Source organism: Lygodium microphyllum, chromosome 3 (assembly GCF_053477565.2).
Source record: "Lygodium microphyllum isolate KBCC chromosome 3, Lygodium_microphyllum_v1.1.10, whole genome shotgun sequence".
Taxonomy (NCBI): domain Eukaryota; kingdom Viridiplantae; phylum Streptophyta; class Polypodiopsida; order Schizaeales; family Lygodiaceae; genus Lygodium; species Lygodium microphyllum.
Genome location: NC_141137.1, coordinates 92,863,793 through 92,890,662, shown reverse-complemented (window position 1 = coordinate 92,890,662; position 26,870 = coordinate 92,863,793). Strand labels below are relative to the sequence as shown.

At 38.4% G+C, this 26,870-nt stretch overlaps 1 protein-coding gene across 1 annotated transcript; it reads left to right on the top strand.

Annotated features, from left to right (window-relative positions):
- The first annotated feature begins 7,115 nt into the window (after window positions 1-7,115).
- On the top strand, window positions 7,116-17,140 carry LOC148038618 (pentatricopeptide repeat-containing protein At3g09040, mitochondrial-like). Its single transcript, XM_087675269.1, has 5 exons — window positions 7,116-7,668; window positions 7,773-7,909; window positions 8,086-8,245; window positions 16,548-16,682; window positions 16,851-17,140. Exons 1-5 carry the CDS (start codon window positions 7,116-7,118, stop codon window positions 17,138-17,140), a joined length of 1,275 nt encoding a protein of 424 aa, XP_087531395.1.
- Window positions 17,141-26,870: the final 9,730 nt, after the last annotated feature.

Genomic DNA, 26,870 nt, shown 5'->3' with positions numbered 1-26,870 from the left:
CAGGTATTATATTTAGTTTGTTGTACCTACCTACAACTAATATACTTATAGCACTAGTTGATTAGTATAGTTAGTTATACAATATTTAACTTAGTAGGTCACTTTTCTTTATGTTGTATCTTATCTATACTTTGTGTACATTGAATTGTGTGAGAAAGAAGAAAAAGAAACCAACAAGAAGACGTTCTAGCCTCCATCTCTCTTCTTGTGTTCTTAAATAAGCTATATCTTGTGTATATATTGTGTGTTTGGCATAACAGCTCAACTTGCCCTACCACACGATTTGTAACAATTGATATGCACACGAGGCAACAAGTGCATCATTATATATATGCAATTTTTGAGTGAATTCATTAATTTTCACAAAAAAATGGAATGGAAATGGGATTGAAAAATCATTTTACAAAGAGAAAAAGAGATCTGAATACTTAATTTTTAGCACATTTTGTTTGATATTTTTAGTTTTTTTGCATTGCTATGAAATAAATGGCCAATAATTAAGAATAATTAAAGAATAAAAAATATATCAATAAATAGAAAAATTATACAAATGAATTATAAAACTAAAAAATATCATTTTTATTTCAAATGTAATTTCAAAAATCATAAAAACAAGCATCTCTATATTTAAAATAAGGTGTTTCAGTAGCATATGAGTAGTTCAGGTGCTATTCGTGGTATATCAAAGGAATTTTAGTGTTAAAAATAAGAGAATGATTACCGAAAGCATTGATTCTTTGTTGTGTATCATGAATAGATCAATCTTATATCATCTATGTTGCCAAAGGTGTGAGTAGCAATGTCGCAATGAGTAGAAAATTCATGAAAGACATAAGGGAATGTTTAATGCACATACACATCTTTTTTACTCATTAAATATAGTTGTATACATTCATTCATACTTTATATTTGAGCATGTACTACATAGACCAATGCATAGCACCTAATTTTCCCATGATTGAGTGTGTAAGGCAGCCCTAGTAGCTATTTAGTTACGTGGGCTTTAACTAGGTCAATAGGCTCGTTCTAGAGGCCTAGACACTCAATCAAGGAGGAGCCTTTGTTACATATATGTGGTGTGCTAGACACCTTATATTGGACACTCCTGATTGGATTTTAAGGTAGACAATTAGATAAGTAGACTACATAACATAGCATTTTAGAGTTTAGAGAGGTGTTCTAGCTTATAGTCAATCGCTCATGGCTGCAGGGCTGTGGGAGTTGATTATGTGAGGTCCAATAGTGAGGTTTGGGTGAGAGAGCCATTGGGCCCAATTTAGGTCCTAACAAGTGGTGCATTTTTTAGGAATCCTAGGATCCCTGGTAGGGCCTAAAACTTGGTTCTAGAGTATATGCCTCTTTGCTCAAAAGCAAAGATAAAATTATCAAGGAAATAAAGAGAAAGAAGGCTAGAAATCTCTCGATGTATCCAATGAGAGGAGCGGTTGAGGAAACATACATAAGTATTTTACAAGTATAGCCTTGAAAACACTAGTCTTGTATCCATTAAAATTATGGGTCTTATAGCCTCTTATAGTAACAGTGGAGCCCCAAAAGGAACACCAAGGAAATAGGGTTTCTACTACAAGAAAAAATATCTTGTAACATCAACAACCATCTTTTTCATCTTTTATATGATCAAATAAAGAAAACAATGCCATGAACAAGAAATATTTATGTAGCTTCATAAAAACAATTCTTCCATGGCTTTATCTTTAACCAAATCCATCATTCTCTTCATGTTCTTCATATTATTCTTTGATAGAAATAGGAAAAACAAAAGAATACTCAACTTTGAATGGAAAAATATCACATATGATTCATCTTCAAAGTTTTCATAGCTTTCTCTCATAATCTCTTATATGTAGATACATTATTTTTCATAGAATTGGCTATCTCTAACACACACACACACACACACTCTCTCTCTCTCTCTCTCTCTCTCTCTCAATCAATAGTACATTGTCTTCTCACTAAAATACTCAATAATCACCCATAATAACCCTTGTTTGGTCGTGGATACCTCTTCCAAGAGGTGTGTTTGATATGAAAGGTCACCAGAGCCACTACAGTTACTCCTCACAACTCACTACTGTTACTTCACTCCAGTCTTCTCTTGAGTCTTCAGAAGCTACTTCTTCCACTTCCTTGAGCTCTTTTGAACTTTCATTCACCTCTTTTCAAGGCTAGAAAATTTTTCCAAAGTCTCATATACATTCCATAGAACACTTACAGAGGCATACATAACAGAACAGAACATGAGCAAAGGCTTTACAAAAGCTTAACAAAGGGTTTACAGAAAGTCAATAGAAAACATCAAAACCACATAACTCATAATAAAACCATTCCAAACTATCAAAAACCATTCAATGAGCTTTCAAACAACCTCAAACTTCATCAATCATTACTCCATGCTTCATACAAAAGATAAACAGAACAAAACAGAAGCTATCAAAACATCAACAGAACCTATCAGAACATCACAGAGCCTCATATCTCTACAGAAAATCATCGTGAGCTTTCAGCACATAATCAACCTCATCTAAAGCACTCTCAAACACTTCCAAAACAATCAATCATCATTCAAAATCCATTACAAATCAACCATTCAGTCCTTAGAAACAACAAAAATCAATTTAAAAAACAAGTGATTTCAAAATTTAACATATCCCCACACTTAATAAGGAAGAGTCCTCGCAACTTAAGAAAAAAGGAATACAAGTTCATCAAAGAGCTACACTTGATCTTCTTTAGCATCTTCAAGAAACCACCCAACCACAACCCTAACTTATAGCCTACATCTAATAAAGAATACAACCAAAGGAAACCCATTTATTCATTAATATATCTTATAAGCAACATCAAATCATGAGAAATTTATAAAGGATATAAGAGGTTCTTCCATCCATCAATCAAATAGAATCACAAACCACCATCCATTAGCTTTTCAATCAAGTCCATCTTCATCTTCAACTCCAGATAAGAGGATAATACACCACACCACATACATCATAGAACATACACAAAACTCACATAGACACAATACCAGGTAGTCTGAATGGCACATGCCCCCAAAAAATGGAGAGCAAAGAAAAAAAAATTCCATTAAGAAAAGATGATGCTCTAAGAAAAGGCTTCACTTCGAATCAGGACAAATATATTTCTTTTTAAACTTTATGCTAAGCTTGAGACGCTCGAGAGCTTTACTCTCTTCTACAAAATATTGAGGTACATTTTGTAGGAACTGTAAACAACACATCCTTTCTAGCAAAACAAGGAACCTAGTAGGAAAAACCTATGCAAAGTAATATAAGAAAACCATTTGAGAAACAGTCACGTCCACATTTGGATTTATGATCAGTTGCGGGTTACTCTTTCAAGTATTCAAACGAGACTGTTGATGCATGAAAGCAAGAAACCAACAAAAGTGAGCAACAAGTCATACAAAAGTATACTCAGATTGAGCATGCACCCAAGAAAAATGAAGATAATAAGTTGAACATGTATCAAATGTCTCCCAAGACCCTGGAATAAGAGGTCGGTCCTATCAAAGAATCATGCAACATCCATTGCTTTGATGAAGGATATCACTGTCATATCCAGGTGTATCCAGCACTAATTGGGGAGGAAGGTTAATAGAATCAAATGGAGATATAATGGAATAAGAGGGAAACATTGATGCCAGGAGGCATATTCCACGGTGGATTCCATGCCACGGTGGATTCCGTGAGGTTTTACGGTGGATTCCGTAAACTTAGATGACTGGGGCTCATACACAAAGAGGATTCTTTGTGCGAGAAGTTGATGGGGACGCCTGTCCTTTTCGGGCGTTTCATTAATTTAATGTGTACATGGGTGATTCCATAGCGGGTGATTCCGCAAAATGCATATTAAATTAATAAACATTTATGAGTTTAGAGTGCGCACTCGTAATAAATTAAGGTTAGGATTTTATTTCTAACCAGTTGATTTATTTATGTAGCTGAAGACTGCTAGGTATTCACTTTTGTCGGTTTAATTGTATTATTTTACTAACGATTGTGAATGCTTCAGTTGATGTGTAGAGATAGCAGCAGTGGCGGAGGAAAGCATTGGAGTTTAGCGAGTATTCGACCTATGGATTATATTTTGATAGGCGCCACGCCTATATTTTGTTATGTCTATTGAGACATCGATTATTGATTATTATTTTGTATGCGCCTATGCGCACGGATATGTTATTTCTATTTTGGACATTGAGATTGGGCGTGCCAGACTCTATGGGCACCGTCCATTAGCTTTATTTTCTTATTTTTGTAGAAAGAAAACTCAAAAGCTAAAAGCTTGTCATATTTTTGTAAATTGGGCTATTATTGAGCATGAAGATGGAAATATACATAAAATACATGCTTTGTGAAGCGCTTACACAAGGCATGGGGGGAGATTGAACCCAATTGGTCTCTTGCTTCTTGTCGTTCATGCTTTTACATTTTTTTTGTGCAAAAAGGTAGAGTTCATTGTTCTTTGGGACCTTCCGGGATTCACTACGTGAGCATTCTGCGACCGATCTGCGCACCAGTAGTATCAGAGCGGAGCAGAGATCAAGAGCTTCCAATCGCTACCAATCTCGAGCGAAGGCGGAGCTCCAGGAACGATCGGGCTCTACAGTCAATCTCATCGCGAACCGTCGATACAGGCAGACTTCTGGCGATCAAGAACCCCTGTTTCTACTGTCAGATCGCGAAGGACCAGGCTGTGCATGCAGAGGACCACGCATCCATCTCCTTCATCAAGTCGTGGATACACAGTAAGAAGTTCATATCTAATTGCTTCAAAAGCTTAGTCATAAAGCTTAAAAGCTTAAGGAAATTCCATAAATTCTCATCGAGCTGCAAGAAGGCCTCCGAAAATCACGCGTCGTGGAGAAAAAACGGCCCCCCCCCGCACATGGTCAAATCTCTTATCTCTATAGTCTCTTTTACTACATCACTAGTGTATGTCTATGCATGTACCTTAGGATAAGAAAGCCAACAATATATTGCACACCCCAAAAAAGATTCATTGCACCTCCCAAAGGAGTTTTACCTCAGTAATAAATATTGCAACAAAGATTTCTCTCCAATGTATCTTTTGAGATGTGTATATGGAATATTAAGGTAAAATCCTTGTTACAATTCGTGAGTTTAAATATCTATGGGATATAACTAGTTCAAAAATAGAATGGTTAGTCCTTAAGAAGAAACTATGAAAACTTATTCAAATAGTGTATAACTTATCTCAATTAAATTGTCACGTGCCACTTATATGTGACATAGTTTTGGTCACATGGTCAAAAGTATCATGTTTAAATTTTCTTTTAATAATTAAGACTAATAAACATCTTCTTTGTACATGCCATTTTGAAGGCCTTTTTAAAAGCTGAGTATGTTAAATATTATAATGATAATATAATTTGTGCAACTAATTACAAGAATCTATTGTTAGTATCTCAAGTATACTTATAACTAGTGATAAAAAATAGGTATGGAAAAATGACTTTATTAGAATAGATTTTACTTTAAAAAACCGTGATATATATTTTTTTCGCCTCATGATATTACTTTTGATTAGATTTGACTACATGGTCAAATGTCTCTTTTCTTAAGACATCATTTTTTAAGTAGTACCTATTTATGTATTTATCAATGTGAAGTTAAATTGCTTTAGTGTTCTATACCAGTTTAGAGCTCAAACATTAGGTAGAATGATGAGAAAGTAAATGAATCTAATGTGCTTCTTTTTCTTATTTGTAACTTTAACTAAGACATCTATGGTTGGATATCTAGCAGATTCAACAACAGTAGAGCACGATGATGTGATTGATGTTTCCTTGATAAGAAATGCAACACAATTATGTGTAATACTTGATCTCAATGGTCTTCTTTTACAACAATGCTTTGCTAAGTCTAAAAGGTTTCAAAGCTTTCAAATGGGAAAGCCATGGCTTGTTCTTCGACCAGGATGTATGGAGTTTCTTGAAGCCTTATTTGCAAGATTCCAAGTGGGAGTTTGGTCAACAGCTTTACATAAGAATGTCATGGCAGTTATTAAGTGCTTGGAGATCCATGCAAAAAGGAAGTATCCTTTCTTCATGATTTGGGGCCAAGAACAATGTCATAGACATCGACTCAAAATCATATATAGGCCAGATAAGATGGGAGTAGAAGCAATGTTCAAGCCTCTGAAGTATGTATGGGATCAATATGGAGATGTTTGTCAGCATACCAAGACTATTCTCATAGATGATAGTCCTTACAAAGGATGTCCAAATCCTGTTGAGAATTGCATTTATCCAAAAACATTTGATATTGATCGTGAAGACTCTATCTTGATCAAAGGAGTTATACCATACTTGACTCACTTAAGCAAATACCATGATGCACGTTGTCGTATTGCCGCACATCTGAGGTGTGGAATCCACCAAAAAGTTGTGTGTGTGACATTTGTAACTTTGTACATACTTAGTTGTTGTGTTTGCATTTTTTTTCTACGTGCCAATATAGTAGAGAGGGGTTGAATATATTTGTGGGAAGCATAGTGGTGGAGATGTTTGGGAAGATTCGCTTAGTTTCAGAAGCACTAGAAGATCAATTACCATCTACCTTGGATCTTGTAATGGAGGTGAAGAGGAAGAAGAAAGACTGAGCTTGTACATTCAAACTTTGCAAGGAGTTGTTGTTCATAGTCTTAAGGGGCACAAAGATATTGTGTATTGTGTGGCCTATTCAAGGGATGGTAAAAGATTTGCATCAGGAGGAGCAGAGAAGACAGTGATTACCTGGATTTATAAAGCCTCGGGCATAGATCTGGTCAGATTTGCTAGTAGATCAATGAACTGCATTGGCAATCAATTTGTTAATAATGCAAATATATGCTGAAAGTATAAATCAAGTGAAGGCCATTTTGCAGCATATGTGGAACATGGCCTTGGTGATGAGGCACTGAAATGTTCTCAACAAATACAACTTGAAAGTTGCAGCCCTGATCCCATCACATTTGTTTCCATCTTGAAGGCATCTAGTATCATAGGATCTCTAGAAATAGGTTATCAAATATATAGAGAAGTAATTACTAGGGGATTTGGAACAGATGTGTACATGGGCAGCACACTGGTAGACATGTACATCAATTGTGGATCACTGGCAGAGGCATGCCAAATTTTTTATGCACTACCTATTCGAGATGTAGTTGTGTGGTTTGCATTGATTGTAGGATATGCTCAACATGGTCTCAATGAGGAAGTACTGGAATGTTTCCAATGTCTACAACTGGATGGTATTTCTGCAGATGCTGTCACATTTATTATCTACTTGAAAGCATGTGGCAGTAGAGAAGCCATAAAAGCAAGTCGAGAGATCCATGCTGAGATCAGGAAATCGGGATTAGAAACATATCTTTTAATAGGAAACATGTTGATAGACATGTATGGCAGATGTGGCTTGTATGCAGAAGGGCGGAAAGTCTTTGACAAACTGCTTATTAAAGACATTGTCTCATGGACTGTAATGATAAAGGCATATGTTGATAACCATGAGGGCAATTTGGCTTTACAATGTTTTGAGGAAATGAAAGAGCAGGGTATATCTATGGATACTGTCCTAGTTGTTCTTTGGTTAAAAGCTTGTGATACTACTCAAGCCTTGGAGACAGGTCAAGAAATACATGCAGAGTTGAGGAAATCAGGGCTAGAAAAAAAAACATTTTTGTTGGTAACACATTGATTGGCATGTATGGGAAGTGTGGATGAGTTGCAGAAGGACGAGAGGTGTTTGATCAGTTGCCTGTTCAAGATGCAGTGTCATGGGCTGCATTGGTTGCATCTTATGCTCAGCATGGGCTTGGTGAAGAAATTTTAGATTGTTTTAAACAAATGGTAGTGGAAGGTGTGTCTGTGGGTGCCATTACTTTGCTCTTTGTTTGAGAGATTATGCCACCTTAGGAGCTTTAGATATAGTCCGAGAACTCCATGTAGAGATATACAAAAGGGGACTGGATGAAGAGCTTCATGTTGGCAACACACTTGTGACTTTGTAGAGCAGTTGTGGCTTGTTTACAAAATCATGGCAGGTGTTCAGCAAGCTTCCACTTCAAGACATAGTTTCATGGAATGTACTTATCACAGGAATTACTGGAGGTGGGCGGAGAATTGTTGAAAATGGTGAAATAGGGGAGATGGCTATTGTGGAAGGAGGCCACTTTTCTCGGGGAAAAAGGGGAGGAGCACAGTGTATGGAAAAAGAAATCCTGAAGAAAAATGAGGGAATGGGAAAAACAAGGGGTTTTAGGAACTGTACTCTACCTACGATTAGAAAGAAAAAGGACAGACAACTCAAGAAGAAAGATAGGCAACCAAGGGAGGCTTTATTGGCACAAGAGCAGAGCATATTCAGTACCCTGCATCTATGCATGGAAGGGAAAAAGGGTGCATATTACTGAACCAAGATGGAAGGATCTGAATCCTAAAGATTTTTCTGCTGTATATTCTGATATAGCTGAAACACTTGCAGAATTATTGATACACCATTCTATGTGATGGAGTATGTGAAAGGGTGCAGATGTACGAGTAGCTGTTGATGAAGTCGACACTTAGGGCCGTGAAGAAGGCGCACAACGAGTTGGCCATCAGCAGCACCATCCACACCACCATCAGGAGGAAACCGAACGCCCTGTGGCTTAGCCTAATGTGCAGAATTCAGGCAACCCATACATTGGATCGAACCCCTATAATAGTTTCAGAAAACTAATTGCGTCATTTGCATAACCAATGGGTTAACATGGGCTGGTAGACGATGATGGCTTGACATGACTGTTAGCTCTACATCAAATGCATCCTTACGAAAACAAATATATATATTGAGACAGTGTAGATACTCTAAGGACTTCTCCATGACATGGGCCACAAAAACATCAGATCACTCTATACTGATCATGTCTGGCAGATGGCTCTGAACAATGTCACTGCTTTAAGGTTTGCATCCAAAAGGAGCTATTGACATGAAAAAATACTAATCATCAGTTGCTTCAAGATACTACCCAGACTTGGCAGCTTCAATAGCATATTCTAGGTCATCATAAAGAGGTCCAGCTACATAAACACCCTGTCATCTTACCCTCAATATACATCCCTTTACGACTGCTAAATATTGGAATCTCTGGCTGATAACCATCAAGTTGTACATGGACATTGTGCTCTTTAGGAATGCACCCAAAGTAACTGAGAGTTATGGTAATTGAGGATCAGAAGCTATAGGAGGAAGTAGTTGCTATATTTCTGAGTGACTTTGACTGTTGCTTGAGCTGTAATGCCATTTCTGACAGTTGTGAAAAGTCTTTAGCTATGGGAAATTTTTAGATTGAGATAGGTGTAATAGTGACATGAATTTTATTGTCATCTTCCCAATATTTTCTAACACCTAAGAAAGTAAGTGCCTGCATTTAAAGACCTTCGGAATTGAGAAATCTTCTATCTTGGAATTTTTCAAGAACCTCTGTGGTCACAACTTTGCTTTCAAAACCCGTTGACATCTTTGGTGAACCCGACGTGAAAGCATCGCATAAATTTCAGGATGGGAGATACTTCAGCGTCAATTTCAGCCTCTTCTACAATTCCTGCTTTGTCCTCTACTTCTGCTCCATCATTGACTGCTGCTTCAAGTACTTCAACGGATGATTTAAAGCATATTTTGTAGAATATGTCTATGTATATGCAGCTTCAAAATTAGCAGACACAATTGTATATGTAGCAGCAACAGCAGTTGCATCAATAATAGTTGTCTTAGCAAAGGCAACTATATTCGGAGCAAGAGAATGCAATCAGTGCGACTAAGGCGATCGAAGCAATTGAAAATGAGAAGAAGCTATTTGATGGCTGTAATGTATCAGCTTATTTGAAGACGTATGAGATCAAGATGGGATTTTTTGGAGTACCAATAGGACTTATGAGTAAGTATTTCCTTCACCTTGTCACACCTGCCTTGAGGGCAAAAATGATTGATCTTTTCCTTCAAAATTTGCATTGGCAAGATTTTAAGAAGGCCCTGAAAGAGGAGTATTTTCTTGAGGACTTTGGGATGGCTATACGGCGATCATTCCGAGAATGGGTCTACATGCTAGCTGCTTCAAAATTGATACGAGAATTTGAAGAGAGGTATAGTCAGTTTGATGCTATTGAACAAAGAGCATTGGATGTTGAGAAAGTTGAGCTTTTCTTGCAAGCTGCAAATCCTACTCTTTAGGAAGAATTAGGAGAGCTTCTTGAGGATCGCATGAAGCCTATGGGTCTTAAAATGGATTGGCAAGATGCCTAGGATGCAATCTCGATGTTGACCAAGAGGAGGATATGGAAGACCCACCTACAGAATGGATCTATGACACTGACACCATCTTCTGCTCCTATGCCTGCTTCTATCCCTGTTATTTCTTCTCTTCCTCAGCCAGTTACTTGGCCTATGCCAGTGCCTACTATTTCTACTCCTCTTGTTCCTCCTATTCCAAGACCGATGTTGATTGGCTCCTTCTGCTCCAAAACCATCCACTCCGTCGGTGTCTTCCTCTCTTGATGACATAATCAAAGGCATAACGGATTTGACACTGGAGTCAGCTAAAGCAGAATTGGTGGGAAAATTGAAAGAGCAGTTTGCTTTGAGTGCGCCTACTATTTCTTCTAGTGATCCTACTACACTTAAGAGTGCTCCTAGTGCACCTAGGAGAGATCAAAGATGTATTTGGTGTGATAGTACGGACCATCAACATTGTAGGGATTGTGAATCTTTTCAGTATGCAAGGATGAAGAATTTAGTATTTTGGGGACAAGATGGCAAGATCTGGTTGACTAAAACAGGAGCTCCACTTGCTACCAATTTTGGGAAAGGCGGAATGAAGAAATTAGTGGATGATATGGCTGCGCGTACTTCTTATGTGGCAGCTAGAGGAGATGCCTCTGCATATGGAGTCCAAATTAAGAAAGAATCAAAGAACCAGTCAGCATTATGGACTTATGCTATGGAGACAGCAAACAAAGGGAAAATTCAGCAGACTATTTTGACTAGTGTAGGTTCTAGCATCAGATCCGAGATAGGTCGGGATTCGCCTGTTGACAGGTACACTATTTATGTGTACTTGGCTAAGTTTCAGGGAGCAGATGTACTTGTTGAGGAGAAGCGTAAGAGGGATGAAGAGAATCCAAATGCAGCTAAAAAGACTAGAGGGGGTGAGTTTGTTACTCCACCTACTACGTGACCGTCTTTGAGACCAGGGCCAGAACGACAGATAGAAGATGCTCAAAAGAAAGAAAAGAGGCAAGAGCCTAGAGAGAGAAAGTAGCTAGGGTTTAGATTGATGTCCGATATTGAGACATCTATGAACATGAAGAAAATCTTTAATGATAAGATACTTGGCAGTGAGGTGACTTTTACTATTTCTGAGGTTTTGGGCATCTCGAAAAGAGAGTTTCAAGATCAGTTCCAAGAAGTTTTGAAGAGGAAAAGACATGCATTGCCTACTACTAATGCACAAGGAGTTTTGATTGGGGAGTTGGATGAGGATGAGGATGAGGTTATGGTTGAGAATGCTTCTATTTTTTCGCAGACAGAGAAGAGGGTTCAGCCTATGCATTATGCTAAAACTGATGAGCCTATCTTGGTACCGCGTAGTCATTTTTCACGGAGTCATTGGGCTAGGAAAACTACAGAAATAATGGTAAAAATTGGAGAGAAATAGGTGCCTTATGTTGCTTTGGTGGATCATGGTTCAGAGATTAATCTCATAGTTCATGGAGTTTATGAAAGTAATAGATGGCCTATGGATGCAGAGCATGGATGGCGTATGAGAGCCGCCAACAACACTGTAGGTGATTTGTATGCTGCGTGTCCCAGTGTCAGGATTTCTATTGGAGATGTAGAGGAGGATTTCCATTTCTTTGTGCAGGATTCATGCTCTTACCCCATAATTCTTGGACAGCCATTCATCATAGAGATGCGCATGGAGACAAAAGTAATGGATGATGGATCTGCTTATGCACGGATTCGTAGTAAAGATGGTATGAGAGCAGTTCAGTTTATGACTGTGTGTATAAACCATGCAAGAAATAGGAGTACTCTTCGAGATGCACCTTTGCCCACTGTGAGGGATTCGGGTTTTCATTAGGTACCACTGTTCCGCGAGACGATGCTGGTATAGAGCAAAGGAGATTGGAGTTCTCGCCTCCTGGCAGCAGTGTTTTCTCCTCCAGCTTTATTGGAATTTCAGCAAATAGTTCGATGAGTTATCAGAAGATTTCTAAGTTGCCTAGAGTTGCCAGGAAATACATATGCAGAAAGGAGAAAATTTTGAAAAATGCAGGTATTTTAGAGGATGATGAGCATATAGATGGGATGTATGATAGTATGGTTTGTGCAGATACAATGATAGAGATGGAAAATATGCTGAAAACTAATATGCAGAGTTGTCACAGTAATGTATTAGTGCAGTCCCTAGACATGTTTCATGAAATTTTAGATTTTGTGTCACAGATAGAGTCAGAGGCTGAGGTGACTCAGCAAAAAGTGTTGAGTACTAAATAAATTCAGCAAACAGAGTTTCTGGCTGATTATGATCAGCCTATAGAGATGCAGAGGGCTGAAAACTTTCAGCCAACAGAGTTTATTGCTGAAATATTTCAGCATCTCGAGTTTAGGGTTGTTCTTATGCGGTCCATAAAGCAGAGGGCTAAGGATATTCAGCCACTAAAGTGCAGAATTGCTGATTTACAGCAAGATTTGAGTAATGCAAAGGATCATAATGAAGCCAGGGTTGACACAAAATACAAGACTGTAGATAAGAAGGTGAAGCCGGTAGCTGTACCCCTTCCACTTGATAGTGATCATCAAATAGAGAGGGCTACCAAACAGCCAATTTTTGAGGAATCCAGAGCATATAGGCCATAAATTTTCAGCCATAGACTCTTGCTAAATTAAAAATTATAAATGGTGATTTCTTGCTACCCACACAAAGAAGCAATGCTTTCAGGATATGCTTGAGCGACATGGAAGGGGGTTTGCTTTTTTCTCGCATGATATTGGATGTGTGAATCCGGATATTATTGCTCCTATGGTGATCTTTACTATTCCTCATATTCCATGGAACCTCCGACCTATTCCAGTGCCTAACGCGCACCTGCCAAAGTTAATTGACTTGTTGAATGAGAAAATCAGGATGGGAATCCTAGAGCCATCATCTGCACCATACTCAAACAGGTGGTTTACGGTTCCAAAGAAGAATGGTACTCTCTGATTTATACAGGACATGCAGCCAGTAAACAGAGTTACTATCAAGAATGTTGGTATAGGTCTAGTTGTGGATGAGTTTGCAGAAGCATTTGCTGGATGTGCCATCTATTCTTTAGGTGATTTGTATTCGAGATATGATCAGTTTCAGCTGGCTTTGGAAAGAAGGGACATAACCACTATGAGAACTCCTATTGGGCTTGTCAGGATGTGTACCTTGCCTCAAGGTGCCACTAATTCTGTTGCGCATATGATAAATGCCATGCATAAGGTCCTTCGTGAGTACATACCTCAGCTTACCATGCCTTTCTTGGATGATGTGTGCATTAAGGGGTGTGCAGAAGAAGAGAAGAATGAGAGTCTAAATGAGCAGGGATGCAGATACTTTGTGGCTGATCATATTTCATCTTGTGAAAAGATTTTGGCCAGGTTAGAAGAAGTGAACTTGACACTATCAAGGCAAAAATCTGTTTTTGGAGTAAATGAGGTCGTCATTGTTGGACATATGTGTGGGTATTATGGCAGGAAACCTTCACCTGAGAAGGTGAATGCTATAGGCAAGATTACGGAGTATTGTTCTACCACCTCAGAGGTATAGAGATTCATTGGAGCTTATGTGTTTTACATGATTTGGATACCCCATTTTGCACACATAGCAGATTGTTTATATCAGCTGCTTTGAAAGGGGCAGAAATTTTATTGGGATGAGAGCCACACTAGAACCATGCAGAAATTGAAGAAGTTATTGCAGATTGCTCCTACTCTCAGGAAAGCAGATTATAATTGCGAAAGGCCTATTGTATTGACAGTTGACACTAGTCCAATTGGTATAGGTTGGGCTGTGGGTCAAGATGATGCAGATGGAAATAGGTATACTATTCGGTTTAGGGCAAAAGTCCTAAATGAGAGACAGAGGAGGTATCCGCAAATCAAGAGGGAATTACTGGGAATTGTTATGACTCTCAAATGTGACAAGGAGTACTTTATTAGAGCCTCAGTTGTGGTAGAGACAGATTGCTTGCCATTGATAGGTATGATTACGAGTTGCTCTACTCCGGATATAGCTATGCTAAGATGGATTGCATACATCAAGTCATTAAATCCAGAATTTAAACACATAGCAGGGAAGGATAATCCAGTGGTAGATATGCTATCTAGAGCCAAATATGATGATGAGGAGACACTACTTGCAGAAGAGGATGATGCAGAAGTTTCAGCTGCTATGGTTGATCATGTTTGTCATGTCTATGATATTGTGGCTTTCATAGAAGAACTCTATGTTGGAGATTGGTTGCAGATTGGTAAGTATCTTAGTACACTAATCAAAAGAGATGAATGGACAGATGAAGAGTTCAAGAAGATCAGAAGAAAAGCCTATGGTTATTTTCTTAAGGACGGATTTCTTCGGAAGCACCCAAAGAAAAGAGGTGGATTACCCTTGCGGGTTGTCTGCGATAAAGAGACCCAATTACATGTGATGAGAGAGTTTCATGAGAGTCCTTGGGCTGGTCATAGAGGAGTGTGGGCTACTTATGAGAAAATCAAGGAGAAATATTGGTGGAAAGGCATGTGCTGTTTCTCACTTTGTAGAGACTTGTAGAGACTATCAAATGTATTGTGTAGTGCGTGATCGAGATGAGCTTCATCCGACCTATCCATTATGCATTCATTACAAGTGGGTAGTTGACTTGGTTACTATGCCTATGGGTCTATGGCAGATGAGGTATATTGTTTTGGCTAGAGAGGATCTTACCAATCATGTTGAGGGTAGACCTTTGAGAACGAAGACCACTAGTGCAGTGTGTAAGTTCTTATTGGAAGAAATTTTCTGCAGGTATGGCTGTGTGGGTAAGATCATTGCAGATCGTGGTGAATTGAACGCAGATGAAGCTAGGGAGCTTTTCTCTCAACTAGGAATCAAGTTGGCTCTAACCACAGCATATAATCCAAAGGGAAATGGAAAGAGTGAAAGAGGGCATCCGCTGATACTGAAAGCATTAGCCAAAGCATGTAGAGGACAGATTGGAGAATGGCCGAGACTTCTACCATTTGCTTTGTGGGCTGATCGTACGACTCACAGTGTTACCACAGGATATATGCCCGCAAAGTTGATGTATGGTCAAAAACCGGTTATGCCGAGTGAGACTTGTGCTTTGACTTGGTCAATTTTACCTTGGTAGGAGGATTTGATGACATAGGAGCTTTTAGCTCTTTGGATTCAGCAGTTGGAGAGAAGACCAGAGGATATTCAGCTAGCTATTGACAAATTGAAGGTTGCTAGACTAAGAAATAAGGACAGGTTTGACAACAGGCATCGATTGCAGCCTAGAGCAATAGAAGAGGGAGACTGGGTATTATTCTTTGATAGTAGCCTTGAAAATGAGCATACTCCACTTTGAAAGATGGTTAAAAGATGGTTTGGGCCGTACAGACATGTCTTTGATAATGCAACATATGAGCTGACAGAATTGGATGGGACAATGCTTAGAGTGCCTATTGTAGGAAAAAGAATCAAGATTTTGAAGAAAAGAGATCATGAGGATTATGCATTGGAAGAATTTGCAAGAGAAGAGCAACGAGAAGAAAATCCAATAGAAGAGACAAATGATATGACAGATAATCTTACCGATATACCGGAAATACACAATGAAGAGATTGATATGTTCGTGGATCTTGATGATAATGATGATGGATAGTTGGCCCATCCAGAGGATGCGCAGGATCAAAGGGGGTGGATGTCATACTGCTGCGCATCCGAGGTGTGGAATCCACCAAAAAGTTGTGTGTGTGACATTTGTTACTTTGTACATACTTAGTTGTTGTGTTTGCATTTTTGTTCTGCGTGCCAGTATAGTGGAGAGGGGTTTGAAAGTGAATATATTTGTGGGAAGCATAGTGGTGGAGATGTTTTGGAAGTTTGGCTTAGTTTCAAAAGCACTAGAAGATCGATTACCATCTACCTTGGATCTTGCAATGGAGGTGAAGAGGAAGAAGAAAGACTGAGCTTGTACATTCAAACTTTGCAAGGAGTTGTTGTTCATAGTCTTAAGGGGCACAAAGATATCCTGTATTGTGTGGCCTATTCAAGGGATGGTAAAAGATTTGCATCAGGAGGAGCCGACAAGGCAGTGATTACCTAGATTTATAAAGCCTTGGGCATAGATTTGGTCAGATTTGCTAGTAGATCAGTGAACTGCATTTGCAATCAATTTGTTAATAATGCAAATATATGCTGAAAGTATAAATCAAGTGAAGGCCATTTTGTAGCATATGTGGAACATGGCCTTGGTGATGAGGCACTGAAATGTTCTCAACAAATACAACTTGAAGGTTGCAGCCCTGATCCCATCACATTCGTTTCCATCTTGAAGGCATCTAGTATCATAGGAGCTCCAGAAACAGGTTATCAAATATATAGAGAAGTAATTACTAGGGGATTTGGAATAGATGTATACATGGGCTACACACTGGTAGACATGTACATCAATTGTGGATCATTGGCAGAGACATGCCAAATTTTTTATGCACTACCTGTTCGAGATGCATTTGTGTGGTCTGCATTGATTGCAGGATATGCTGAACATGGTCTCAATGAGAAAGTACTGGAATGTTTCCAACGTCTACAACTGCATGGTATTTCTGCAAAGGCTGTGTTATTTATTATCTGCTTGAAAGCATGTGGCAGTAGAGGAGCCATAAAAGCAGGTCGAGAGATCCATGCTGAGATCAGGAAATCGGGATTACAAACATATCTTTTAATAGGAAACACGTTGATAGACATGTATGACAGATGTGGCTTGTATGCAGAAGGGCGGAAAGTGTTTGACAAACTGTTAAAGACTTTATCTCATGGACTGTAATGATAAAGGCATATGTTGATAACCATGAGGGCAATTTGTCTTTATAATGTTTTGAGGAAATGAAAGAGCAGGGTATATCTGTGGATACTATCCTAGTTGTTCTTTGGTTAAAAGCTTGTGATACTACTCAAGCCTTGGAGACATGTCGAGAAATACATGCAGAGTTGAGGAAATCAGGGCTGGAAAAAAAAAATTCTGGTTGGTAACACATTGATTGGTATGTATGGGAAGTGTGGATCAGTTGTTGCAGAAGGACGAGAGGTGTATAGGTCTCTGAAACTATTATAGGGGTTCGATCCAGTGTATGGGAAGTGTGGATCAGTTGCAGAAGGATGAGAACTTTTAGATTGTTTTAAACAAATGTGGTGTGTCTGTGGGTGCCATTACTTTGCTCTTTTTTTGAGAGATTATGCCACCTTAGGAGCTTTAGATATAGGCCGAGAACTCCATGTAGAGATATACAAAAGGGGACTGGATGAAGAGCTTCATGTTGGCAACACATTTGTGACTTTGTACAGCAGTTGTGGCTTGTTTACAAAATCATGGCAAGTGTTCAACAAGCTTCCACTTCAAGACATAGTTTCATGGAATGTACTTATCACAGGAATTACTGGAGGTGGGCGGCGAATTGTTGAAAACGGTGAAACAGGGGAGATGGCTATTGTGGGAGGAGGCCACTTTTCTGGGGGAAAAAGGGGAGGAGTGCAGTTATGGAAAAAAAAATCTTGAAGAAAAAGGAGGGAATGGGAAAAACAGGGGGTTTTAGTAACTGTACTCTGTCTGTGATTAGACATGAAAAGAGACTGATCATCAGTTGCTTCAAGATAGTGCCCAGACTTGGCAGCTTCAACAGCATATTCTATGTCATCATAAAGAGGTCCCGCTACATAAATGCCCTGTCACCTTACCCTCAATATACATCCCTTTACGATTGCTAAATATTGGAATCTCTAGCTGACAACCATCAAGTTGTACATGGACATTGTGCTCTTTAGGAATGCACCCAAAGTAACTGAGAGTTATGGTAATTGAGGATCAGAAGCTATAAGAGGAAGCAGCTGCTATATTTCTGAGTGACTTTGACTGTTGCTTGAGCTGTAATGCCATTTCTGACAGTTGTGAAAAGTCTTCAGCTATGGGAATTTTTCAGATTGAGATAGGTATAATAGTGACATGAATTTTATTGTCATCTTCCCAATCTCTTCTAACACCTAAGAAAGTAAGCACTTGCATTTAAAGACCTTCGGAATTGAGGAATCTTCTATCTTGGAATTTTTCAAGAACCTCTGTGGTCGCGACTTTGCTTTGGAAACCCTTCGACAACGTGAAGTCATCAAGTTTGATCGATATGGAGAGGATCCAATTCAATATGGACATGAATTGTATGCTCAATTCAAGGTTGTCATTGACGAATGGACTAGAGCAGAGAATGATGGTATTTCATCTTCATCATTAGCCCCGTAGGAGACCATGATTGATAAAGATGGTATATATGTTCAACCTTCAATTACTTCTTGCTTCAAGAGACCATCTATTATACAAACATCCTCAACAAATGCCTCACATCATCCATCTCTTACATTGAATAGCTCACAATTATCCATGTTGAAGCAGACTCCTTTAGTCTCTACTTTGAAAGATATGGAAGCAATGCAACTTGCTCATGAGTTAGGATATCACAAACATTTCATAAATGGTAGTGCAGCTAAACGTTTTATACAAAATCTACAAAATTTATATTTTTCCAATATACATGATGTAACAAGAAGGCGCTGACTCTATATGGACAAATTTTGACTTTCATAATAGATATATCTCTTACATTAAAGGCTTTTGCATGGCTATGGAATATATGCTTGTTAGAAATTTAAAGTGTTTTATGTAATTACCTTGGTGTTTCTAAACACCACCAATATCAATGAGAGAATCTACTTGATGTTTTTTATTGTTTCAATAATATTAGTTAATTGTGTTGAAATTTCTTATAAAGTGGTTTAAATCCTATTTTGTACTTTATGATAGTCTACTATACAAACATACTCAACAAATGTGGAAGCAATGCAACTTGCTCATGAGTTAGGATATTACAAACATTTCATAAATGGTAGTGTAGCTAAATGTTTTATACAAAATCTACAAAATTTGTATTTTTCCAATATACATGATGTAACAAGAAGGTGCTGACTCTATATGGACTAATTTTGACTTTCATAATAAATATATCCCTTACATTAAAGGATTTTTTATGGCTATGAAATATATGCTTGTTAGAAATTTAAAGTGTTTTATGTACTTACCTTTGTGTTTCTAAACACCACAAATATCAATGAGAGAATCTACTTGATGTTTTTTATTCTTTCAATAACATTAGTTAATTGTGTTGAAGTTTCTTATAAAGTGGTTTAAATCCTATTTTGTACTTTATAACCATCTACTATACAAGCATACTCAACAAATGCCTCCCATCGTCTATCACTTACATTGAACAGCTCACAATTATCCATGTTGAAGCAGACTCCTTTAGTCTCTACTTTGAAAGATATGGAAGCAATGCAACTTGCTCATGAGTTAGGATATCACAAACATTTCATAAATGGTAGTGCAGTTATCTACAAAAGTTGTATTTTTTCAATATACATGATGCAACAAGACAGTGACTTTATATGGACTAATTTTGACTTCCATAGTAAATATATCCCTTACATTAAGGGCTTTTGCATGGCTATAAAATATATGCTTGTAAAAAATTTAAAGTGTTTTGTGTAGTTACCTTGGTGTTTTTAAACGCCACCAATATGAATGAGAGAATCTAGTTAATGTTTTTTATTCTTTCAATAACATTAGTTAATTGTGTTGAAATTTCTTAAAAAGTGGTTTAAGTACAAATTTGTACTTTATGTCTTAGCTAACAAATAAGTCTTGATTGATTGTCTATTCCTTTGGAAACACAAACATTGGTCAAAGGTTAAATCTTTAGTCTTAGAAAAATCATAAACTTCTAGCTTGGTATATAAATCTTTATTTTATGATATGAAAATTCATTTAGCTAGTCAAAGTGTGAGGCTAGTTAATTTTGGCCAAAGTCAATATCCATCTTGTCCATATATTGTCAAGATAGATAGAAATTTTGAATAAAAGATATTTATATATCATGCATATACATACAAAAAATGTAAATGGGGTGAGCAATTATTTGACATACTTGTGTCTATTGGTTTACACAAAAAAAGAACCATCACATCATAGGTTATCCAAACTTATTACGATATGGTATTAGATCAAGTTATTAAACCACACCTAGTTCATGAAACTTATACATGTCACTTTAAATGATGCTATATCTAAAAGAAAAAACTCGTATCATAATATCTTCAAATCCATAAAATTATAAATTTTGGCCATGATAACATATTTTCATACAATGTTTAAGGCTCTTGTATTCTAAATTCTCTCTCCACTCCATCAAACCTTTGTATTCTTATATTAAACTTGGAAATTTCCTAGGTATATACTAGTTAAGCCTCCTTGATGTTTCCACCACCATACAACATCATATATTTTTAGTATGCTAGGAAAGATAGAGGTGAAATCCAAATCTCGTAACAGCCACATAGCTTACATTCATCATTTAAGCTCTCAAGATGTGTCATCTCATATTTGTAACATACAAAGTGCCCTTTAAAGATAAACATAAACATAGTGCTCTCTTTCATTCACAAAAGTAAGACATTCATTCAAAGTGGAACTTGGGAAATTTCCAAAATCTCTAATATGGTGTTTACAAAATAACTAGCCTTCTTGGCCTTACGAAATAATTCACAAAACAACCATTTAGTAGCATAATGCAAAAATAAACCCTTGATCTTAAGATAACTCTACTAAATCACAAGACCAACCAAGGATAAGGGCTCCTCAAGTCCTATACTAAATGCATCAAGTTATTGGCTAAACCCCTAGCATAAATAGTAAGGGATGTCTAACAAATATGGCGATAAAAAATCCTATGCATCCACGACAAAATAGGAAGGTGCTCCATTTCTATCTAACTCATAACCCAAACTAGCCATCATCAGCCAAAATAGAATCTATTAGCAAGAAGATCCCAAAGTAGTCCTGGGATAATATTAGAAGTTAATTGTAAGAGCTCCCTTGGACCACAATTGAAAATGACATTGTCAATGAAAGCACAATTGGCTAGGGAATCCGCGAAGCAATTCCATTATCAAGGAACTAATTGACAAGTCATCATCTCAAAAATATGCAACATATCCAAGGCTGTATAATGTACATCCATAACATGGGATCCCTCACACTATAGGTCCCATTCAACTAATTGATCACTAATTGTGAGTCACCATTCACCAATAATTGGCAGATACCACCACATTGGGCTATCTTCAGCCCCCTAAACAATGCCTTTTATTCTGCCATATTATTAGTAAAAGAATATCCTAAATATACTCCCATTTTCATAGCAACCCTATGTCGGGATCTTAAATGACCACACCAACACTCACATGTTTAGCGGGCCCTCTAGAAGCTCTGTCAAAATACAAAGTATAGGCCCAATCTTCAGTGTGATAGGCCACGCCATATTGATTAGCTCATTGGTACTTATGATAATCAAAGTCAAGCTGATAGAGAGGATGTATGCCAGGTACAATCCCTCCTTCCTTGTTGAACTCGATGGAATACTAGTCAAAGTATTTCAACAATGGTGGTAGTAGACCTTAATCTCCTATGTGAAAGAATTGTCTTGCTACTCAATAACTTGATAACCTTTACTCCACCAAATCACTCGACCTTGGTGCTAATGTTGCTCTAGAGCTTGCTCAGGCCCCTCGCCATGCAAGCGGACAATTCAAGGGATTCCCTCCCCTTCCCTATTTAAAGAGGGAAGGCCGCAGGGTTGAAGGAGAGGAAGGACGGAAGGAGATACGCCGCCGCCCTGCTTCGAGTGGTGCTGCCGCATGATGCTGTCGCCATCACCGCCGCTTGCAGTCCATTTTCCCCCCATTTCGATGCCGCCAAGATTCTTCCCTCCCCCCAAGAGGCTCCTAAAACCCCCACAGAAGCTTTAAGAAGCTTCTTGAAGCTTCTAAGGGGGACCACCTCAAGCCCCCCTTCCTGTGCTTTTTCCCTTTCACCCCCCCTCCTTGGTTTTCTTAAAACCCTTTTCACCCCCCTCATATCCCTTCTACTCCATAAATTCCCCCCCCCCCCTCCCCCGGGTTTTTAAAACCCTCAAGTTCCCCTTCCTATACCCTTCCTTACCCTTTTATCCCCTCCCGGTTCTAACCTTTAGAAACCCTTTGCCCCCCTAGCATCCCTCGAAAGCCATCTTAGCCCATTTCCCTTGACCTCAAAACCCCTTAATCCCCGTGCCTAAATCCATAAGTCCCATCTTGTGTTGAAACCCCGTGTTTTTCCCCTCATATTTCTTTTTTTTAATACACCCTAAGCCTTTCTAAACCCGGTGTTCCCTTTTACTTACATGCCTTTTTCCCCATACTATAAACCCTTGTGTTATCTTTTAAAATTTTCCCCTAGGTTTGAAAAACCCCTAAGTCCTTTCACTCCAGTTCCCAAAAGATCTCCCAAGGGCTTTCATAGATGTTTGTGAAACCACACTCACACATAACCTTTCACCATGATTATATCCTATAGACCCTTTTTCTCTAAAGCTTTATAAACCCTTTCCCTCTCTGAAGAAGCTAAGATTTTAGAGGTTTTATTATCCCTCCTTGTGGTCAACCTTTTGGAACGACTCCTTGCCTCGAAAGAGAGACGGTGGAAATTTGAAAGAAAGAGTAAAAGCTGCCTTCACATTCGAACTGTGATGCCGCCTAAGAAAGTCCAAGGAGTAGCTGCGGGAGGGTCATCTCCCGGTATCCATGTGGATATCTCACCCAAAAACCAGGTTTTTTTTCTTCTTGGTTTTATATCGGTTTTAAGACAATCATGCAAAAGATGAATTGTTAGGGATAAGATATATTTTTTCAAGTTATTTATGATGAAGGAGTTTAGTTTAATTGAAAAAATGATATTTTATAGAACATAGTTTCCTTCGAGTAGCATCATGCATCACAACGAATTACAAGCAAGATTATCTACTTACTATAATAGTATTTTTCGGTTAAATCTTAAAGGTATAAAAACTGCATGTTACACCATTAAACCCTATTCTTTTTTGCAACGAATCATCATAGAAGATGAAATTCATGAAAGGATTCGTACGTTACTTGAAATTCTAGGAAGTTATCATTGCTAACTGCATATCTTAGCAAGGAATAGATTGTTATTTGGCATGAGTTTCGTTTGCAAGGAAAAAGGAGGATTAATTGAATTTACCTAACCTCAAAGCATTAAATTTTAGGACTGAAAAATCAATTGTCACAAGGATAACAACTCGTGTCAAGGTGATCTCAATATTACCTCCTAAAAGATAAACGAATTAATGTAAACTTAGAAATACCTATGCTGCGAAATATGCCTTGGGAATGACTTAAAGACCAAGAAATGTTTATACCTTAAACATTTGACTATCTTCCTGATTGTAGGGTCAATAAATTCGTAAATGTAAAAGAACTAGGATTTGTCCTTGAGGTTCTTAAAAAGAGACCCTAGGTCCGACAAATGTCAGCTTAAAGAAACTAAAACGGATTATTTCATCATATATTACGATGCAGGACTTGCGCAGCAAGTACGAAGTCATATAGTCTTGTGATTGATTCACAAGAAGGAAGGTTAAATACCCTCAACAAGGATGGCGGATCCTTACGCAAGTTATCTTGCAAAAGGATGTATTCTTTGATATCCTTCAAAATAAGGAAAGTTAAAAAACCAGAAACCAAAGTATCCAATGAACTTTAGGGTTGACTAAGTTGGGTTAATAAGATACGCCCTAACCCAGAATATAAGGGATCTTGCCAAGTTGCAAGACACCTTGGAACGAGTGCTGATGAATTCGAAAGGGAAAGAATCATTCCTTAGCAGTTTGCCAAACAACAAGGTCGATTAATGGAAATGTTTGTGCTTGCTAGAGATTTTAGAGCACTGTTTGATTTATGATTTACAAATTAAAAGAATACCTATACTTCAGGTTGAAGGCCTGAAGGGAGAGGCAGTTTCAGTTACCCCCCATTGCCTCCCGACCCTAACCAAGGGGGTTGTTGACCGCGCCGGGAACGTGGATCGAACCCGCCACAAGAGGTCTCTCCGTTGAGCTCTACTTGGAGCAGGAGGATGCTTGGGTGCTAGGGGGGCTCAAGCCATAAATCCCTTGCCTTTCGGGTCCTGCACAAGAGGCTAACGTGACTCGGGATTGGATCTTGAGGCCCGCATACTAGTCTACGGGCGCAAGCTTGGAATAGTGATCAGTGTGGATTACTGGATAGCCTTCGGGCGGATTATGGACAAGCCTACAGACGGAACTCCTTGTATTTCAAAGATAAAAATGATGATATGTTAATAAAGAACTTGTTTGATATTGTTTTTCTATGTCACGTGATAAGATTACGTGAAGGAACCAGTGCTTAACGGATTAATTAAAGAAGCTGGTTGTTACATGTCAAATTAATGTGTTAGATAATTACATAACTAAAACAAATTGAGGAAAGTGCAGAGGATGGGCCATAGGTCCGTCCTATGGTTGGGTGGTCTCGGTTAGCTGGGAACTTTTCTCAAAGAACAGTGGGTTGATTGTCTAAGGACATGAACAACAAAAGCATTGACCTAGAGTGATAACTTAACCGATTTATGCTGTTTTAGGGGAATGGAATGGGACTATGCCTTATCGTAGAGAGGTTGAGCTTTGCATCCCTTTCGTTTCCCATTCTCCTTGAACCAAGTGCAATGTGAATCTGCTTCGGACCTGGCATTTTTGTGTAAAATAGTTTGCTTGGGTCCGACGCTAGTTGCTGTTAGGTAATGACCAATCAAGAAAACCCTAATTCCGGTCGATCCTAAGTGGGAACGGACAGGATACTTCCGCTACGTGGCAGACGTGGAAAGACCTAGATCGCAAATCCCGTAACATTCCATGGGAGTGCCGGGCGGAGCTTTCTAGACATTCTTTTCGATGGACTGCTAAGACGTGTCCTGGATGATACTAGTGGACACGTTACATCTTGAGAGGGTTGGATTTTATGATCCAAGTACACTTGAGTAAGATTGCACTGAATGATCTAGATGTAGCTATGTCAACAATAGAGGGAGTCAAGTCAAGAATTTAGGCTACCTTTGTAGCAAGAGAGAAAGTCCTCTCAATTATTGGGATAGTGCCAAATGTGATGCTTAAAGGCTACAATCCATTACTAGCATTACCTAGTAGTATTATGAGTCAAAATCAAGGGGCCCTATATCAAGGGTTCCCTCAATTACCCACTCCTAGGTGGCCAAATGTTGTCCAACTAAGGCCCACGACATCAATGAGCAACGGATAGGCCCCTATCATAAACCTTTGCAAATTTTGAAACCTAGTATGGGGTAGTTGCCAAGGCCATTGGCTATGAGTCTTCTACACCCAATGTTATAGAAGTTAAAAACATGATGAAACATTATACTGACATAATGACGAATAAATATCGTCAAATCATAGTGGAGGTCAATTTCTTAAAGAGAATAAAATTTTATGAGCACTAGGAAGCTTGATGATGCATCTCCATCAAGGTTTAGTTATAAGTGGTGTGGTTGTGAACACCTTCCATGAAACTCCTCATGCAAACTGTGATGTATATGGGAAGTCAAGACATATGGCCAACACATGCTAAAGTAGAATCCATTTACTCCAACAAGGTATTCAACAACTTGGGTCATTTAATCATCATTAAAATGATGGAAATACCTGAGAGGGTAGGGCCATAAGCATATTTTGCAGAGGGAAAAAGCCAACATAGAGAAAATGCCCAGTGGGGTCAACTTGGTAGAGACACTTCCAATTACTGAGGATGTAGCATCTAACAATGTTAGAGCAGTTATTAGGTGTCAAAAAATGAAAGATGATCAAAAGGATGATCACAATATAAGCAATGCTAACCTTGAGCCTAGTGTGGTTGACAAGAAGGTTGTGTGGATGCTAATACCCATGCAAGTCCTCTTAAATATGATGGTGCCTTAGAGGAGCCTATGGTTGGGAGAAATTGCAAATCAAAAACCAAGGAAGGAGCTAAGGCTATTAGGAAAGCAAAGAGAGGATGGTATTGAAAGAAAAGAAAGCATTAGCATTAGCAAACTTATGGGAGCTCGATCTAGCAAATGCTCTATGTGAAGTCAATCTACATCTCTGAATTTGCTACAATTAATTTGGTTGTGACCAAATATTCGTATAAGGAGTTCAAGAAAATCATATAAACAAGTTATTTTGTAGAGCCTGTTGGTGTCACTTGTGTGGACGGTGAATGGTAGGAGCATATGGAGAAACACTGCCCTAGGGTGCAAGATTATAGGGACCACATTTTGATGGAAAGTTCAATGGCAAATCCATGCTCATCTATAAACATTGTGAGCATGGATTTATTGGAGAGGCTAGGTCTGCCTATTCAAAAGGATGTTATAGCTACTCTAAAAATGGCTGATGTCAATCTAAGACAACAGGGAGGAATGGTATCTTAGGTGCATGTGATAGCAACTCACATTGAGTGCATTCTTGACTTTCATGTCATCCGATTTTCTTAGCGGCCACTTGGACAATCATGCATCCTATGCTCTAATTGTTTGGTGAACATCCCAG

Bases quoted from the DNA above. Each gene is read 5' to 3' on its own strand.
- LOC148038618 (XM_087675269.1), top strand. From the start codon at position 7,116: ATGGGCAGCACACTGGTAGACATGTACATCAATTGTGGATCACTGGCA. The intron at 7,910-8,085 runs GTGGGTGCCATT...AAATCATGGCAG, and splicing joins TGGTAGTGGAAGGTGTGTCT to GTGTTCAGCAAGCTTCCACT. The intron at 8,246-16,547 runs GTATGGAAAAAG...GCCATTTTGTAG, and splicing joins AAAAAGGGGAGGAGCACAGT to CATATGTGGAACATGGCCTT.